General features: G+C 48.2%; 1 protein-coding gene across 3 annotated transcripts in view; it reads left to right on the forward strand.

Annotated features, from left to right (window-relative positions):
* Positions 1–16143, forward strand: part of LGMN (legumain) — a 30749-nt gene extending 14606 nt beyond the window's left edge. The window contains exons 3-14 of one of the 3 annotated variants that reach the window (XM_011949385.1): positions 460–553; positions 1838–1919; positions 3081–3166; positions 4865–4940; positions 5428–5490; positions 6445–6511; positions 7359–7477; positions 7566–7655; positions 9451–9651; positions 13265–13435; positions 15229–15296; positions 15575–16143. In XM_011949385.1, coding sequence (XP_011804775.1) covers positions 460–553; positions 1838–1919; positions 3081–3166; positions 4865–4940; positions 5428–5490; positions 6445–6511; positions 7359–7477; positions 7566–7655; positions 9451–9651; positions 13265–13435; positions 15229–15296; positions 15575–15617 — 1160 coding nt within the window. In that variant the 3' untranslated portion in view covers positions 15618–16143. Of the gene's footprint in view, positions 1–455; positions 554–1837; positions 1920–3080; positions 3167–4864; positions 4941–5427; positions 5491–6444; positions 6512–7358; positions 7478–7565; positions 7656–9450; positions 9652–13264; positions 13436–15228; positions 15297–15574 lie in introns of all 3 variants that reach the window. The other 2 variants (XM_011949386.1, XM_011949387.1) reach the window with 2 other exon arrangements.
* The last annotated feature ends 2967 nt before the right edge of the window (positions 16144–19110 follow it).

The raw sequence follows: 19110 nt of genomic DNA on the forward strand, positions 1-19110 counted from the left end.
GGTGGCGGTGGTGGTGGTGGCGGCGGTGCCAGTGATAGTGGTGGTGGTGATGGTGGCAGTGGCAGTGGTGGTGGTGATGGTGGCGGTGGTGGTGGTGGCGGCGGTGCCAGTGGTGCCGGTAGTGGTGCCGGTGGTGCTGGTGGTGGTGTTGGTGTTGGTGATGGTGGTGGTGGTGGTGGTGGGGTGTGTGTGTGCACGTGTGCTCACATGTGCATGTGTACGTAGCCCATGTGTGCACTAGTTTCCTGCTAAATAATACTTTGGATGGATGGGGGATCTTTTTAAAGTGAGATAAAAAATATCAATATATGTGTTTGAAAATAGTAACTTAAATGCCTGACCAATAGGGGATGATTCACGGTAAGTCTTCTGGGAGACAGAACACATTACTTCTTCGAACTCCAAAACTAGCCTCCTGGGCAAAATCTAAAACTTAACCAAATCATTTCTCCCAGGCAGATGCGTGCCATGCCTACCAGATCATTCACCGGAATGGGATTCCCGACGAGCAGATCGTTGTGATGATGTATGATGACATTGCTTACTCTGAAGAGTAAGTGGGGGAATGCTTGGAACTTGGTGGCGAAGGACTTCAGGGTATTTAAAAAAGGTCACATAGACTCACAGGAATCCTAGTGGCCTAATGTTAGAATATATAACAGACTCCCAGACAAAAGACCACAGGGATACCTCGTGTTGAACTTTGGGGTTTTTTTTGTTTTTGTTTTTTTTGAGACAATCTTGCTCTGTCGCCCAGGCTGGAGTGCAATGGTGCGATCTCGGCTCACTGCACCCTCCACCTGCTGGGTTCAAGTGATCCTCCCACCTCAGTCTCCCAAGAAGCTGGGACTGCAGGTGTGCACCGCCATGCCCAGCCAATTTTTGTATTTTTTAGTAGAGACAGGATTTCACCATGTTGGCCAGGCGGGTCTTGAACTTCTGACCTCAAGTGATCCGGCTTCCTTGGCCTCCCAAAATGCTGGGATTACAGATGTGAGCCACCACGCCTGACCCTCATGTTGAGCTTTGACCATAACTTGGGTGTGCCCTGGGAGTGGCAAAGACCTGGTGGGTGCTTTGAAAGGGTTTAAAAGCTGAATTCCTCCTCACCTTGGAGGACTTGTTGGGTTCTACGGTGCTTGCTCCTAAGCTCCGAGCAGGCTGCAGCACAGGGGACCTGCACGTAGAATGCTTTTGTTTGTAGGTTAGATCTTCCTACTACCTTCTTTCTATACTTACTTTATTACTTGCTGAGTTTAACGTCACAAATAGTTCCCTTGTGCCCGCTTATCTGATTTCTTGCAGAGATCAGAGGCAGCAAGTATGGGCATAAACTCAACGAGTTCTAACCTGCTAGCTCCGTGGTCACCCTGCTGCAGCCACGGTGAAGGGCGCTACCCTTACTTTGGTCACATTCTCAGCTCATCCATCACCCATTCTGAGGCTTTAATGCCTAAGCTCTTGTATTAAAGTCTTGTTCTCTGTCCTGTCTCTTTCTGAAAGTAGTTTCGCTCTGAGAGAGCTTTTGATGAGGCCTTGCCCTCTTGATGCTCTCTGGTTTCCAGCAGGCAGCCGGGAGCACCTAGACTTTTGGTCCCTGCCCGAGGCTTTTCAAGCTCAGCTCCTCACTGCCTCTGCCAAGAGCTCTTGGGCTGTGGGACTGCTGAGATCCCCAAGCTGCTAAAACCACTTACACGTTGACCACCGTGCAGGCCATAAGTTGCATCTTTGACAAACATAGATGTTTCCTGTTTTTTCACATAACATGCGTGCGTTTGAAGAGAGAGATTTCGGAGGCATGCCATGTTTCGTTTCAGTTGTGTCCTTTAATTTTCAGTAATCCCACTCCAGGAATTGTGATCAACAGGCCCAATGGCACGGATGTCTATCAGGGAGTCCCAAAGGACTACACCGGAGAGGTGAGTGGCTGCCGGGGGTGGAGCCAGCAGGTTTAGTTTTCATTTTAGTGATGATTTTTCGCTCTTTTTTCTGTTTCTAGAATCAGAACCTCCCTAGACTGGCTTCTGGTCAGTGTTTCACATTTGTCTTAAGATTTGTGCCTGAGGAGTAAATTTTGAGAGTTTTGAAAGAAAGCAGAGGAAAAGAAAATGTTTAGAATAAGTTGCAATCTACTGATAGTTACTGTCTTATACTTTAGGCCTGACCGTGTAGTTTCTTCCATATTAACCTTTCTTGAGATATCACCACTAATCTGATTATACATTACCTGTGCTCTTTTATAAAAATCAGTTTTCTCTGTACCAGGCTTGGTGCAAAGTATCTCAGGATTTTTGCTGAGATAGTTTTTCATTTATTATTATTATATGGTTTATTACATTACATAGTGTATTATAGATATAATAGTATATTACTTCCAGAAACTTTTCTGTTCCTCCTAGTTGATTGAGACTGTCTCAATGGACATATTTTTAAAATCACCGTATGCCTTCATTCTCCTGGTTTTCATAGTCTGTTTTAAATGTTGGATCTTTTAGGAATTAGTTATCTTTTTGATAAGAAACTTTTATCTGATGTTTAACAATTCTTTCAGTTTCATATTTTATTTTATTTTTCTTTTAAAGTCAAATACAATTAAATTTAACATATCATACAGGTAAGAAAGATGATCCTATTTAATGAAATTGTTTCTGTATAGTGTTTGGTTGTTTGAGATGGAGTCTTGCACTGTCGCCCAGGCTGGAGTACAGTGGCGCAATCTTAGGTCACTGCAACCTCTGCTTCCCTGGTTCAAGTGATTTTCCTGCCACAGACTCCATAGTAGCTGGGATTATAGGTGGGTGCCATGATGCCTGGCTAATTTTTCTACTTTCAGTAGAGGTGGGGTTTCACTGTGTTGGCCAGGCTAGCCTTGAACTCCTGACCTCAAGTGATCCGCCCGCCTCGGCCTCCTAAAGTGCTAGGATTACAGGCATAAGCCACCACACTTGGCCAAAAGTGTTTGCTCTTAAGCCATGAGCCTTGGAATGTGCAGGCTGGTGGCGTGGGTTGGCTGCAGACTCAGCCAACTCTCTGGGTTGGAGCGACAGCTGCATCTGATTGTGGCTTCTAATTCTTTGTAGGATGTTACCCCACAAAATTTCCTTGCTGTGTTGAGAGGCGATGCAGAAGCAGTGAAGGGCGTCGGATCCGGGAAAGTCCTGAAGAGGTAATGTCTGTTTACAGATACTACACTTCTCTCAATGGCCTGGGACCCCAGTATAGAGAATTGAACAGGTGTTGTTCTGTGATCCTAGCCTGTTTACCTGTGAGAAATTACAGAGTGGAGAGTTTTGTTCTGATTTAGGACAGGTGCTTAGGGCTGTTGTTTCATGGCTTCTCTTGGCAGCCCATTTCTGCACTAAATTCACCTTGTGATCCAGGGCCCCTCATGATTAATACAATGTTCCTGTCACTTAAACTCCTCGTTCCTTGTTGTCTGGGGATTGTAGCACAGGGATGTCCCACTGCCTATGGAGTCCCTGAGGCAGGTTTGAATCCCTGTGGCCAGATTGCAGGACCACCAGCCCTGTGCTCTGATCACAGATCAGCCCAGAGGGGAGAGGCACATTTGTAAATGCATGGCTGACTTTCATATTGGGGAAGATGAACCCCAGTGCTTACCCTGCTGGCTGTGGGCTAGAGATGTCTTACTGTTTAGTAATTGTTCATGTGGCATTTTTATGTGATACCAGAGATTCCAGTAGCATGTTTCTTTTAGGCTGGAAGGGAGACCTGGGCACAAGTAAGCTCGTGTGAATTAGTGCAGAGGCCTGGTGTGGTGGCTCAGCCTGTAATCCCAGCACTTTGGGAGGCCAAGCTGGGCGGATCACTTGAAATCAGGAGTTGAAGAGCAGCCTGGTCAACATGGTGAAACCCCGTCTCTACTGAAAGTACAAAAATTAGCCAGGCGTGGTGGCATGTGCCTGTAGTCCCAGCTACTCTGGTGGCTGAGGCAGGAGAATTGCTTGAATCCAGAAGGTGGAGGTTGCAGTGAGGCAAGATTGTGCTACTGTACTCCAGCCTGAGCAACAGAGTGAGACTCTGTCTCAAAAAAAAAAAATAAAAATAAAAACCACACACACTTTGGGAGGCTGAGGTGGGTGGATCACGAGGTCAGGAGTTTGAGACCACCCTGGCCAACATGGTGAAACCCCATCGCTACTAAAGATACAAAAAATTAGCCAGACGTGGTGGCGCGTGCCTATGATCCCAGCTACTCGGGAGGCTGAGGCAGGAGAATTGCTTTAATCTGGGAGGCGGAGGTTACAGTGAGCTGAGATCACGCCATTGCACTCCAGCCTGGGTGACAGGGCGAGACTCTATCTCAAAAAAAAAAAAAAAGGACATCTGTGAGGGTGAACGAAATTGGCTTCATGTAAGTTATTACATCTCTGCCACTTCGAAGCAGCGCCATCTGGGGGAATCCCTGGTGAGGCAGGCAGGTGATCATCCAAACTGTGTGGGCTGCAGGAGGCCTGGAGCGGGAGACTGCCGGCCTGTGCTGAACTCATGTTGGGGAGATCTGGTTAGAGAGCGTGGCTGCCTGGGATGAGACCCAATTGCCAGAGGACCCCACTGTCCACCTCACACCAGGTCTGTGTGATCGGTTGTCCAGGAAAGGCCCCTCCTCCTTTCCAACCATACTTCAGAATTTGGAGTCTCTAGGATCTATACTGTGGTTCAGAATCATACTAAGGGTAGTGGAAGGGACAGGCCGGACACTGGGCCCTTGTGTTCATCTTCAAGCCTGGTTGGGCAACTCTACTCCCCAAACTTCTTAATTTTTTGATTAGGGCAGCTTTTCAGAGAAATAGAAGTAAAAACAGAAAAAGGAAATGATTGACCTCTGATTCTTTCTTGGCAGCGGCCCCCAGGATCACGTGTTCGTTTACTTCACCGACCATGGATCTACTGGAATACTGGTTTTTCCCAATGAAGATGTGAGTTTTCTTGACATTTTAGGGACAAACTAGCAGAACAGAAAAGCAAGGTGTCGAGATTAAACCCATAGCATGTATTTTCTAGTGTCCTACCAGGGTTGGTTTGTACGTGTGGTGGGTGGGAGTGGGGGACAGGTTTAGCAGCTTGAAATCTATCCAAGGGCATCTCTTCCAGACGGTTTTCCCTGCATTTCTGTTCATATCGCAGCTTCAGTAGCTGTCTCAGGACGTGGGTGTATCGCACTAGACCTCAGAATAGACCAAAAGCCCTGGACAAAGTAATGGGTGAAGAGATACATCCTCTTCCCCTTTTTAAGCGTGGGCATAAAACACGTGATGACATTCTGGGATTATGTTCTTCCCCATGATTACTTCTAGGGGTTGGTAGAAAAGAGTTTATGAAGCATCATCAGAACTTTAGTAGTGAGTTATCCAGCGAATAGTTTCTCTTGATGTGTTGGTCTGAATCAATATTCTCACCTTTCAGCTTCATGTAAAGGACCTGAATGAGACCATCCATTACATGTACAAACACAAAATGTACCGAAAGGTAATTCAGCCCTTGGGGCAGCGTTGCGGGGAGGGCTGTGGGGAAAGCCACGGGCGCAGAGCCTGCAGTCCCGTGACCGCCCTCCAGCTGTGGGTGCCGTGTTTTCTAGAAAGGTGATCCTTCCAACCACTGGTTTCCCAGGATGAGCCTTTCAGCTCTAGCTATTAGATTGGAATCACTGGAGAGCTTGTTAAAATAGTGTGGGCTTCGCCCCCAGAGTTTGACCCAGTAGGTCTGGGGAGGGGGCCTGAGAATTTGCCTTGTGTTTCCGTGTGATCCTGCTGATGCTGGTCTTCGGCCCACACACACTTAGGAATAGACTCCTATTCCTAAGACTGTCCTCAATTTTGGGCAGTTGGGGAGGAAAATGCCATTATCTTATTCTCACTTTGAGCCTTTCTCACCCTTATAGCACCCTTTATGGAAACTGTGTAGGGCCAGAGTTTTTGGCTGGATGCGGTGGCTCACTCCTGTAGTCCCAGCACCTTAGGAGGCCGAGGCAGGAAGATCACTTGAGGCCAGGAGTTTAAGACCAGCCTGGGCAACATAGTGAGACTGCGTCTCTACCAAAAAAAAAAAAAAAAAAAAAAACAACCCTGCATAGGTTGGGTGATATGTGACAGTAACGCAGAAAGATGGCCTGCTGGGCTGTTTGGTCTTTGAAACTCCTCCCTTCATTGGATGGTGGAACCGTTTTCCTTAGCATCACATGGCTCCATTTTCTCTGCATTGTTTTAGCTAATAGATGATTTTATTCCATTAGCAATGAATAAGTTTGTGTGGCAGCAGCTTCCATAGCTTCTGGCAGCAGCCTCTTTACAGCAATAATGTTTCCCAGAAGCAAGCCTGGAGGACTTGTTAGGAATGGGCAGAGGGAGTGGGCAGAGCTCCAGTAGCATGGCTGGAGGCCTGTACCTGGCTGGGGTGAGCTCACCTGCCCTGTCTGCCTCACAGATGGTGTTCTACATTGAAGCCTGTGAGTCTGGGTCCATGATGAACTACCTGCCGGATAACATCAATGGTAGGTGGTTGGGGTGCCGGCCTCGACCTGGGCTGGCAAGCAGGTTGCTCAAATATCGCTGACATGGAACCGAGCATTCTCCATAAGCAGGGGCTGCTGAGGGCAGCCTGGGCCATAAACATGGGGAGATACCTGCAGGTAGCTCTGGGCTTCCTCTGCTCTTAAAGAATTGGTAGTCAGGGAATAAAGAATCTGTATGTGAGCCTCACAGTGCTCTTCCAGGTTCTAGTAAAACTACTGAAGCTAAAACTACATGGGCTTTGGACCAGCCTCCATCCTTTGCAATGTGTTGGTTGCTCTCTGACCTCAAGCAGGTGACTGGCCCTCTTTGATCCTCAGTTATCCCCATCTGTAAAATGGGGATAAAGATAGTACTTGTCTGTTGGGAGACTCATATTTTAAACACTAGCATTTGTCCAGCACAATTCTAAGCCCATGGTAGAGAGCTAGTAAGTGGTAGCTTTTGTATAGGTTCAGTTAATCTAGATGTTTCTTCAAGAAATGTCAGATCTCTCTGGAAACCAAAGTAAGCCCATATTCTTTAAGTTTCCCATGCTGTGGAAATGTCAGCATTCTTCCAGAATAGCATAGTGTCCTAAGCATGCCAATTTGCCAATTGCTGCAAAAAACCTCTATCAGCTGGCTCCTCTTTCTTCCGCATTTAATTGGAGATGAGTTATTGTCATGGAATGCACAGGGCTGGGTCTGGTTACGTGTCCCTGCCCTCCTGTGCTGATCATAAGTAGCATGTTTCGATTTCACTAGGGGAGAAAGAAGGACTCAGGCTTCAAGCGTAATCCAAGGCAGGAGTAAAATGCGACTAAAAGATCATCTTTATTCCTCGTAGTTTATGCAACTACTGCCGCCAACCCCAGAGAGTCATCCTACGCCTGTTACTATGATGAGAAGAGGTCCACGTACCTGGGGGACTGGTACAGCGTCAACTGGATGGAAGACTCGGACGTGGTGAGCCCTTCGGGGGCTGGCGGTTCAGCTGGGGTTTAACGATCAGACTCTGACTGTCAAAGGTCTTTAATGGTCTCATGTTTTGCAGGAAGATCTGACTAAAGAGACCCTGCACAAGCAGTACCACCTGGTGAAATCACACACCAACACCAGCCATGTCATGCAGTACGGAAACAAAGTGAGTCGGGAGCCTCGCGCGCCGGCCCTCTGTTACCTTGTGTCCTAGGTGGACTTGCCTGGCATATTGATCTCTTGCTAAAGAGACACGGGATCTGGGTGAGGAATGGTTGAGGCAGGGGATGCCTCTGCCTCTCACAGCCACTCCATCCTGGGGACCTGTGGGCTTTGGAATCAGACCTTGCTAGGTTCAAACTTGCAGAGTTGTGAGGCTTTGGGCAAGTGATTTCACTTCTCTGAATTTGTTTCCTCATTGGTCAAAACCCAAGTGCACAAGGTAGCTAGGAGCATGCAAGAGGGCTGTGCGTTCCTTACGCTAAACACAGGCCTAGTGTGCAGCAAGAGATCACTGACTCGAAAGCTGCTGCTCTACGGCCTGTAGGTGGTCCCACAGCCACTCTGCACCTTGGATTTTCTGGAGTCCTGCTGCTTTGCAAGCTGCAGGTTGTTCCCTTTACCCTTTGGCTATATATTGGAGACATTTTATCCTCCTCCAAATATGTCCAGAAGGGACCCCTGTGGTTAAATGGTGTTGTGGCAGGTGGCTGCTAAAAGCTTGGACCCTAAGTGAAGCTGCAGGGGCTAACGTTTGGTATGTGCAAACACCCTAACAAATGTGCAGGACCTCCCAGTTGTTCATATGCCCAAACACCATTCCCCAAGCAGCCCACCCCCAGTGGAGAGCTCGCCAGCTGAGATCTGTTCCTTGGGCGCAAGCATTGGCCTTCTAGAAGAAGCTGGACTCAGTAAATCCAGCCATCGTTAGCTCTTCAGTAGAGCGTGGGCTGGGGGACATGAGACCTGCACCCAGGGCACCATGACCTGGTCAGGCTTTTGAGCCAGCGTAGGAGAGAGCTGGAGCAGAGGGAAGGCCGGGGAAAGGTGACCCATAGAAGGCAGGGTCAGTGGTGGCATAGCCCTGGCCATGTGGGGGCTCTGCCCTGGGCTTTCCATTCTCGTCACAGTATCCTCAGCATTGGCCATTTCTGATCTTGGTTGAGGGGTTGTGGTGGATCTTCTCCAAACTCTGTTTTTTGTGTAGATTTGTGTGTGTGGTATTGTTGATTTTAGAACTGTCTTTAGATTATTGTTGCTTGCTTTAGGAACAGAACGCTTGCAGCATTTTCCCTTCTGATTGGGAGCCAGTCTGTAGTGACCACTGCAGCCAAATCGAGCCTGGCCGCTCTGCCCATTTGCTAACTCTTGATGCCAAGCATCAGCCTGGCCTCTCTGTGACCTTAGCTCTGCCCTTCCCAGTGGACCCAGACTTCAGCTCTAACCTGGGCAGACGCTTTGTACCTTCCCACTACTGGCCCTTAGGGATTTGCAGGTGAGTGCGAGTGGGTGAGCATATACAGGTCACCCGCCTGGATAGGCGGCATCCTTTGCAGGTGACATTCTTTGCCTGGAATCCTTTGCAGCAGAACTGCTGTTCTTTTTACATATGAAAGGCACTGCTGATCCACAGGCAGAGCTTGGACCAGAGCTGTCTGGTGAAAGAATAGCAGTTCTGCTGCAAAGGATGTCAGGCATTTTGAGTCACTTGCTAGTAGATTTCAGGGGCTCCCTTGCATTGCCTGCATACTGCTGGGGTGACCACGTCTTTTCAGGCTGCAGTTGTGGCCCTGTGGTCCTGAAAGCATGAGGAGTAAATGTGAGCCTCTGATGGAGAGGCCGGACTTAGGGTACGTTGGGCACATCTGCTCCTCCCACTCAAACCAGCTCTCTCCCTCCCTGTCTCTCTCTCGCTCTCTCTTGCTTTCTCTCTCGCTCTTTCTTGCTGTCTGTCTCCCCAGACGATCTCCACCATGAAAGTGATGCAGTTTCAGGGTATGAAGCACAAAGCCAGTTCTCCTCTCTCCCTGCCTCCAGTCACACACCTTGACCTCACCCCCAGCCCTGACGTGCCCCTCACGATCATGAAGAGGAAACTGATGAACACCAATGATCTGGAGGAGTCCAGGCAGCTCACGGAGGAGATCCAGCGGCATCTGGATGTGAGTAGGGGTGAAAGGAGCAGTGCCCAGGTGCTGTCCCCAGCCCAGGTGGGCAGCATGCATGAGCACGGCCCTGCCTCCTGACCGTTCTCCCTGCCATGCAGGAGTGTGTGGGGGCGGAAGCCAGCCTCCGTCCTCCGTGTAACGGAAGCAGGTGGGCAGAGCCGTGGTTGCCTCCCACCTTCATGAGTAACCTTGACCTCTTCGGCAGTAGGGAGCAGCGGAATGGGGGCCGCCTCCCCTGTATCGTGCCAAGAAGCCATGCACATGGGTGTTTCCCTGTTTTATACCTTGTTGCTTAGAGGATATTTTTATTTTGTTGCTTATTAAGTTATTAGCTAATCATATTCATTTTAAAAATCCAGAGCCAGGTACAGTGGCATGTGCCTCTAGTCCCAGCTTCTGAGGGGGCTGAAGCAGGAGGATTCCTTGAGTCTGGTCAGCTTGGGCAAACCAGTAAAACCCTTTCTCTTAAACAAACAAACAAACAAAATTCCAATCCACAAAAATTTCTGCTATTCTCAGAAAAACATAGTCGTGCCTGAAATTCTTTCTAAAGTGCTATGCCGTCCTTTCCAATCACTGAGTCTGTTTTCAGTAGCTCATCAGTGTGTTTGGAGCTGGCAGAATTGCTACGTAAGTTACAGCTGTGCACTCACTGGAATGCTGGGCAGAGGGCTGCCTGTCCCTTCCCACAAAGCCAACTCTGTTAACTCTTGTCCCCATTGTCAACACAGCACAGTGATGGATGTGCTGAAATATGGCCTGAGTTTTCTAGGCAAGATTTTTTTTTTTTTTTTGAGACAGAGTCTTGCTCTGTCACCAGGCTGGAGTGCAGTGGTGTGATCTCGGCTCACTGCAACCTCCGCCTCCCGGGTTTAAGTGATTCCCCTGCCTCAGCCTCCCGAGTAGCTGGGATTACAGGCATGTGCCACCACGCCCAGCTAATTTTTGTATTTTTAGTAGAGACGAGGTTTCACCATGTAGGTCAGGCTGGTCTCGAACTCCTGACCTCAGGTGATCCACCCATCTAGGCAAGATTCTTTTTTTTAATCAGTGTGGTTTAAGTGCGTATATCTAATTATCCCCAAAATTGGTACCCTGTGTGTGACAGCTGTATTAACCAGGACATATTTTTAGTTTTGCTGTCAAACGCAGTGTAGCACAGTAGTTCTCAGACTTTTCATTCTTAGGCCTCTTTATGTATTATTTTTTTTATAGAGCTGGGGTCTCCCTGTGTTGCCCAGGCTGGTCTTAAACTCCTGAGCTCAAGTGATCCTCCCACCTGGGCCCCGAAAGTACTGGGATTACAGAAGTGGGCCACTCACCCGGCCGGACCCCTTTATATTCTTTAAATTATTCATCCCAAAGGGCTTTTGTTCATGGTGGGTTATGTCTATTGATATGTATTGCATTAAATTAGGATGAGATGAAAGGACATTTTTGATGGTTCACAGAAACTGAACCAGAGGTTTTGTTTTTTTTGTTGGCTTTTTTTTGAGATGGAGTTCTGCTTGTGCTGCCCAGGCTGGAGTGCAGTGGTGCGATCTCAGCTCACTGCAACCTCTGCCTCCTGGGTTCAAGCGATTCTCCTGCCTCAGCCTTCCAAGTAGCTGGGATTACAGGCACCCCCACCACGCCCAGATAACTTTTGTATGTTTAGTAGAGATGGGGTTTCACCATGTTGGCCAGGCTAGTCTCAAACTCCTGGCCTCAGGTGATCCACCTGCCTCAGCCTCCCAAAGTGCTGGGATTACAGACATGAGCCACCACACCCGGCTCAAGAGTTTTCTTATGTTTGCTTAAACAACTGTGTAAATCATATAGGACTTCTTTGGTATCTGCTGCCAATTAGAAAACTATTTCTAAGACCATTTAACTATTGCATAATTACACTTTTTTTTTTTTTTTTTTTTTTTGAGACAGAGTCTCGCTCTGTTGCCCAGGCTGGAGTGCAGTGGTGCGATCTCAGCTCACTGCAACCTCTGCCTCCTGGGTTCAAGCGATTCTCCTGCCTCAGCCTCCCGAGTAGCTGGGACTACAGGCACCCGCCACGTCGCCCGGCTAGTTGTTTGTATTTTTTTTTTTTTGTAGAGACGGGGTTTCACCGTGTTAGCCAGGATGGTCTCGATCTCCTGACCTCGTGATCCGCCCGTCTCGGCCTCCCAAAGTGCTGGGATTACAGGCTTGAGCCACCGTGCCCGGCCCGCATAATTACAGTTTTATGTAAAGTAAAAGATTATTATGAAAAAATTAAAACTAAGATTTAAAAATATTTAACTCATTTACGAATAACAATATTTGTAACAAATAACATTCTGCATTAGTATTTTTCTATGAAAAATAATCATTTTCCAAAACAAAAACCACTTTGGTGAGAAGAGTGGCATTGCTTTCCATTTGTGTGGTATCTCTTTTGTGTCCGGCATTACTAGAAGACACCTGGATCCTTGAACTGGCTTCTGCTTTTGCTGTTGGGCACTGTTCTTTTGGCTGAAGTGTAAGAAGAAAATCCAGCCTTGTAAAGATACAGAGTTGAGGAAGGGAAGACCTTCCAGAGCCTGAGAGCTCTTGGGGAGTCTGGCTCTGGACCACGCCGGGAGAACTGCTGGTCTGACACACAGTGGGTGGAGGGTCTTGGTGGAATTCAGATATGAAGCAAACCAACCCTGGCTGGAGAGCGGGTAGGACAGAGCTTGCTTGTAGAGTGAAGGGTGTTTTTTTTTTTTTAGTTTTTTTGATTTTTATTTTAATAGAGGCAGGGTCTCGCTGTGTTGCCCCGGCTGGTCTGGAACTGCTGGCCTCAAGTGATCCTCCTGCCTCAGCCTCCTGAAGTGCTGGGAGTACAGGCGTGAGCCACTGTGCCTGGCCAGAGTGAGGGTAGTGTAGAAGCACTTTCTTCTTTATGATGCTGTTTTTCATCATCTGGAAAGAAAACAGAGTCCCTCTGTGCCCCACTGTGTAAACTTTCGCTAGTTTCCTGAGTGGGCAGAGGTGCCCGTGAACACAGCACCCTCACGGCACAGTGTCTGTTTTGGGGCACAGGTTCTGCAACCTCCTTTCTCCACAGCAATGGTTGTTTTTTTTTTTTTTGTCTGTCACCCAGGCTGGAGTGAAGTGGCGCGATCTCAGCTCACTGCAAGCTCCACCTCCTGGGTTCACTCCATTCTCCTGCCTCAGCCTCCTGAGTAGCTGGGACTACAGGCGCCCACCACCACACCCGGCTAATTTTTTGTATTTTTAGTAGAGATGGGGTTTCACCGTGTTCGCCAGGATGGTCTCGATCCCCTGACCTCGTGATCTGCCCACCTCGGCCTCCCAAAGTGCTGGGATTACACGCGTGAGCCACCGCGCCCGGCTGCAGTGGTTGTTTTTTGATACAAATGTTTGCGTCATGCTGGAAGATCCCCAAGAGGCAGGTCTTTCTGGCCGTTGCAGAAGTGGGCACAGACATCTTTCGCCTTCCTTGGAACGCATTGATTGTTATTTCCTCGAACCTGCGGGAGGCTGAGGGCTGTGTGGAGAAGCCTTTGAATGCACTACTCACTGTTCCTGGGTCCCCGAGAGACCACATTCAGGGACGCACATTCTGACAGGCCGCGTTTCTCCCCAGGCCAGGCACCTCATTGAGAAGTCAGTGCGCAAGATCGTCTCCTTGCTGGCAGCGTCCGAGGCTGAGGTGGAGCAGCTCCTGTCCGAGAGAGCCCCGCTCACAGGGCACAGCTGCTACCCAGAGGCCCTGCTGCACTTCCGGACCCACTGCTTCAACTGGCACTCCCCCACGGTGAGCCAGCGGGGCTCTCCCCACGTCTGGAATCCAGAAGCTGAATTCATATTGTCCCCTGGCAGTCACATTGGATGGACAACTTTATAGAAGCTTCCATCCAGGCTAAGAAACAGGGGGCTCATTTCAGAGAGGACGAAGGTTGTCCAAATTCACTGATTTTAAATCTTGGCCCCAGAACACTCCTCTCATCCCAGTGGTAGGAGAGTTACCAGAGCCATAGATGACAGATGACAGCTCTCACTTCTAGTTTGAAAAACAGTTACTTCTCTTCACACTTCTGCTGTCCCTGCCAATCCCCATCCTCGCCTCTGCCCCTCACACCAGCCACACACATCTTCTGCCTTCTGGGTCTGTTCTGACCTCTTCCCAAGACAGTTGAGGTCAGGTGTGGCCCATGGAGGAGAAGTGCTGAGTTTCTGCAGATGTAGAATTGGAAGGCAGCTGAAAAGCCTCGTGGTCCAGTAGCATGTGGTGCTTCAGTCCTTCTAGAGAAAGGTTGGCAAACTGGCCTACAGGCCTGTTTCTCCCTCATAACCTGTTTTTGTAAATAAACTTTTATTGGGGCCAGGCGTGGTGGCTCGTGTCTAATCCCAGCACGTTGGGAGGCCAAGGTGGGTGGATCACCTGAAGTCAGGAGTTCCAGACCAGCCTGGCCAACATGGTAAGACCTCATCTCTACTAAATATACAAAAATTAGCCAGACGTGGTGGTGCACGCCGGTAATCCCAGCTACTCTGGAGGCTGAGGCAGGAGAATCACTTGAACCAGGGAGGTGGAGGTTGCAGTGAGCCGAGATTGTACCACTATACTGTAGCCTGGGTGACAGAGTGAAACTGTGTCTCCAAAAAAAAATGTTTTTTATTGGAACGTAGCCACATCCTGCTCGGTTCCCTGTTGTCCCTGGCTGCTTTCACACTGCGGCAGAGTTGAGGTGGCTCGACTTTACCCCTCCAGTCTTCGTTTGTTTTTCTTTTTTTTTTGAGATGCAGTTTTGCTCTTTTTGCTGAGGCTGGAGTGCAGTGGCATGATCTCAGCTCACTGCAACCTCTGCCTCCTGGGTTCAAGTGATTCTCCTGCCTCAGCCTCCCGAGTAGCTGGGATTACAGGCACGCAGCACCACCCCTGGCTAATTTTTGTATGTTTAGTAGAGATGGGGTTTCACCATGTTGTCCAGGCTGGTCTTAGAACTTCTGACCTCAGGCGATCCCCTTACCTCGGCCTCCCAAAGTGCTGGGATTACAAGCATGAGCCACCGCGCCCGGCCCGGTCTGGGTTTTTTGACCTTTGGAGTCATGCACAGTGAACCTCTTCCTTTGTTCTCATAGAGTTCTGGGTTCCCCTGAAGTTTGTTTCAAGATAAACATCCCCGCTGCTTCACTCTTCCCTGGTGTGACCCAGTGTGGCTTTCATGCACCATCCATCTCCCTTGCTGGCGTGTCCCTCCCAGAATAAGGTTCCCAGAATCAAAAGGCAGACTTCGCGGGGAGATCCCAGGCCATGGCGGGGAGCAGAGCCATCGGGAGTTCCCCGTCAGGAGTCCTGCCCTCAGATTTGAGAGTGCAGCGCCCCGCCAGCCCCCCCACTTGCTTGCAAACCCTGGCATGTGTGCCTCTTTCCTGGGGGATAGTCCATAAATATCACCAGATTATCTAAAGGTTGGGAAAGGATCCATGAACCAAAGTAGGGCAAGAGTCACTGGCCAAGATGCTTTGCCTCTGTAACTGCAAAAGCGGAGTGGATTGTGTGGTGAGATGAGGATGTTTCATTCCGTCCTGTTTGTTTTCTCCCAGTACGAGTATGCGTTGAGACATTTGTACGTGCTGGTCAACCTCTGTGAGAAGCCGTATCCGCTTCACAGGTAACTAACGCAGCGGTGGCACTTGGAAGGTCGATGTCATTCTGAAAGCAGAAGGGGCTGCCATCGTCTTCTGCAACTGGGCAGTTTCACTTCTGCCAGGAGCTCCCTCCAGCTTTCCTCTAGAGCCATTTGTCAGTGGGGTCCAGAAGCTGCGTTCTTAGTGACAGCTGCTGGGCGGGCCTGTCCTCACTGCCCGCCTGCTGCATGTGGGTTTGTGTTTGTCTGCCTTTCTTCAGCGTTGACACGGTTCACCAAGTTCTTCTTCCTGTCTGTCGCAGGATAAAATTGTCCATGGACCACGTGTGCCTTGGTCACTACTAAAGAGCTGCCTCCTGGAAGCTTTTCCAAGTGTGAGTGCCCCACTGATTGTGTCCTGATCAGAGACTGGAGAGGTGGAGTGAGAAGTCCCCCACTGCTCCGGGCCCTCCTGGGGAGCCTCTACTCCAGGGCTCGCTCCAGGGCCTTCTTCACAGGATGACTTGCTCACTGTTACCTACTTCCCCAATCTCTTCTGAAAAACTACAAATTGGGGTGGGGAAAGCTCTGTATCGAGAAGGGTCATATTTGCTTCCTAGGAGGTGTGTTGTTCTATTTTGGTTTTGCCCGTTAGTTTTAAGGAGCAGGAAGTTCATGGGGGCTTCTGAAGTGGCCCCTCTCAAAAGGAGTCTTTATTCTGAGAAATTTGAACCAAAACCTTTTTCAATCTTCAGAATGATTTTATTGAAGAGGGCCTCAAGCCCCAAATGGAAAACTGTTTTTAGAAATTATTATGATTTTTGATTGCTTTTGTATTTAATTCTGCAAGTAGTCAAGTCTTAAAAAATAAAGATTTATAACAGAACCCAAATATTCTCTTCCGACCCTGACTTTGTGGTTGATGCTCCTGCACCTCCTAGCGGGGGCCTCCTCCTTCATCGTCTTTTCCAGCCTCATCACCCCAAGTCTCCCTTCCCACTGCTCTGCTGTTTTCTGCTCCTCTGTACTCCTTGGGCTCTGCAGCCTCCTGTGCCTTTGCTCCTTGCTGTTCCTTCTGCCCTGGAATGCCTTTCCCATCTCCTCTGCAGACCCTCCAGGGACAGTTTAAAGTACCCTTCTTTCCTCCAACCTTCCTCACCTTCTCCTCCCCACTCATCAAAAGTTGTTTCTGGCTGGGCCTGGTGGCTCACGCCTGTAATCCCAGCACTTTGGGAGGCTGAGGCGGGTGGATCACGAGGTCAGGAGATCGAGACCATCCTGGCAAACACGGTGAAACCCCGTCTCTACTAAAAAATACGAAAAATTAGCTGGGTGTGGTGGAGGGCGCCTGTAGCCCCAGCTTCTCGGGAGGCTGAGGCAGGAGAATGACGTGAACCCAGGAGGCAGCGGAGGTGCAGTGAGCCGAGATCACACCCCTGCACTCCAGCCTGGGTGAGACAGTGAGACTCTGTCTAAAAAAAAAAAAATTAGCTGGAAATTGCTTGAACTCAGGAGGTGAAGGTTGCAGTGAGTTGAGATCATGCCATTGCACTCCAGGCTGGGTAACAAGAGCGTCTCAAAGAAAAACCCCAAAAAACAAAAAAACCTGATGGTGGTGATGGTTAGGCAAATTTGATCACACTAAAAGTTCTCAAATTGTATGCTTTTTTTTTTTTTTTTTGAAACAGAGTCTTGCTCTGTGACCCAGGCTGGAGTGTAGTGGTGCGATCATGGCTCACTGCAGCCTTCAACTCCTGGCCTCAAGTGAGCCTCCCACCTTGGCCTCCCAAAGTGCTGGGATTACAGGAGTGATTGTACACTTTGAATGGAGGAATTATGTGCTATAAATCTGCTTTAAAAAAGCCATGTTAGCTAGATGGCTGTTTAGGTAGATAGGGAGAAAGCAAAAAAAAAAAAACCCTAACACACCTGACACTTCTGACCGTCTGTCTTTAGGTGTACCTATCTTGTTTAGCAATGATTGACTCCTTTAACATTTGCAGTTATGGCCTGGAAGGTGAGATACTGGCAGAGAGGGTTATGTCTGTGACAAATTCAGGGGTGAAACTCTTGTTTCTAATGGGCCATTTCATTTCAGTACAGATTATCCTTTCTCAATGGGGGCCTCATACGGCCGATCAAATGACTTTGGGATAAAGAACTTTTAATGTCCTACACATCTGGGGGAGCTGAGGTTTTAGGTAACAAGTACGAGAAACACCCTGAATTTGCTGTTGCCAGTGCTCAACAGTGGGCAGACAGGAGAGCAAATACTGAAAAGGAGAGTTTTTAAAGGGAGAATCTTTTTTTAAAAAAAAAAAAGCAAAAAAGATATTTTATTTCCTTTTAAAATTGACAAAAATTCTATGTATTTATTATGCACAGCATTTTATTTTTAATTTCAATAGGTTTTTGGGGAATAGGTGGTGTTGGGTTACCACCTTTAGTGGTGCTTTCTGAGATTTTGGTACACTCGTCACCCAAGCAGTGTACACTACCCAGTCATTGTGTAGTCTTTTATCCCTCACCCCCCTCCCACACTTTCCCTCCCGTCCCCAAAGTCCAGTGTATCATTCTTATGCCTTTGTGTCCTCATAGCTTGGCTCCCACTTATAAGAGAGAACATACAATGTTTGGTTTCCATTCCTGAGTTACTTCACTTAGAATAATGGTCTCCAATTCCATCCTGTTGCTGTGAATGCCATTATTTTGTTCCTTTTTATGGCTAAGTACTGTTCCACAGTATATGTACATTTTCTTTATCCACTCATTAATTGATGGGCATTTGGGCTGGTTCCATTTTTTTTTTTTTTTTTTTTTCTGAGACAGAGTCTTACTCTGTCAGCCAGCCTGGAGTGCAGTGGTACAGTCTTGGCTCACTGCAACATCTGCCTCCCGGGTTCAAGCAATTCTCCCGCCTCAGCCTCCCAAGTAGCTGGGATTACAGGCATGTGCCACCATGCCCAGCTAATTTTTGTATTTTTAGCAGAGATGGGGTTTCGCCATATTGGCCAGGCTGGTCTTGAACTCCTGACCTCAAGTGATCCACCTGCCTCTGCCTCCCAAAGTGCTGGGATTACAGGCATGAGCCATTGCACCCGGCCCCATAGTTTTTCAATTGTGGATTGTGCTGCTATAAACATGCGTGTGCAAGTATCTTTTTTGTATCATGACTTTTTCTCCTCTGGATAGATAAACAGGAGTGGGATTGCTGGATCAAATGGTAGAGTTGCTTTTGGTTCTTTAGGCAATCTTCAACACTGTTCTCCATAGTAGTTGTATTTGTTTACATTCCCACCAGCAGTGGAAGTGTTCCTTTTTTAGCACATCCACAACAACATCCATTTTTAAAAATTTTTTTATTATAGCCATTCTTGCAGGAGTAAGGTGGTATCACATTGTGGTTTTGACTTGCATTTCCTAACAGGAGAACCTTAAAAGGCCTTAAGATATAGGTAGTAAAAAATTTGTTCCTCTGTCTTCTAGAATTGTTAACTACCATAATGACCCTGCTTCTCTCTTTTTGTGGCCCCGTAGAATGAGAGTGTACTTATTTAATAAATACAGAAGCTTGAACGTTCATGGTTCTAAAAGTTGAAAGCAGCTATGTTGCATTTCTCAAATACATGACAGTTCCATAAGCCACAATGCCTTGGCCTTTTCCCTCCTCATATAGTTCATAGGTCCCCAGTAGAAATGGGCTCTCCATCCCTTGTAGTAAGCCATTCTCTATAATATTTCTGGCTGGGCTTGGTGGCCCACATCTGTAATCCCAGCACTTTGGGAGGCCAAGGCAGGCAGATCACCTGAGGTCAGGAGTTCAAGACCAGCCTGACCAACATGGTGAAACCCCATCTCT

This window comes from Colobus angolensis, unplaced genomic scaffold (assembly GCF_000951035.1).
Source record: "Colobus angolensis palliatus isolate OR3802 unplaced genomic scaffold, Cang.pa_1.0 Scaffold3, whole genome shotgun sequence".
NCBI classification, from domain to species: domain Eukaryota; kingdom Metazoa; phylum Chordata; class Mammalia; order Primates; family Cercopithecidae; genus Colobus; species Colobus angolensis.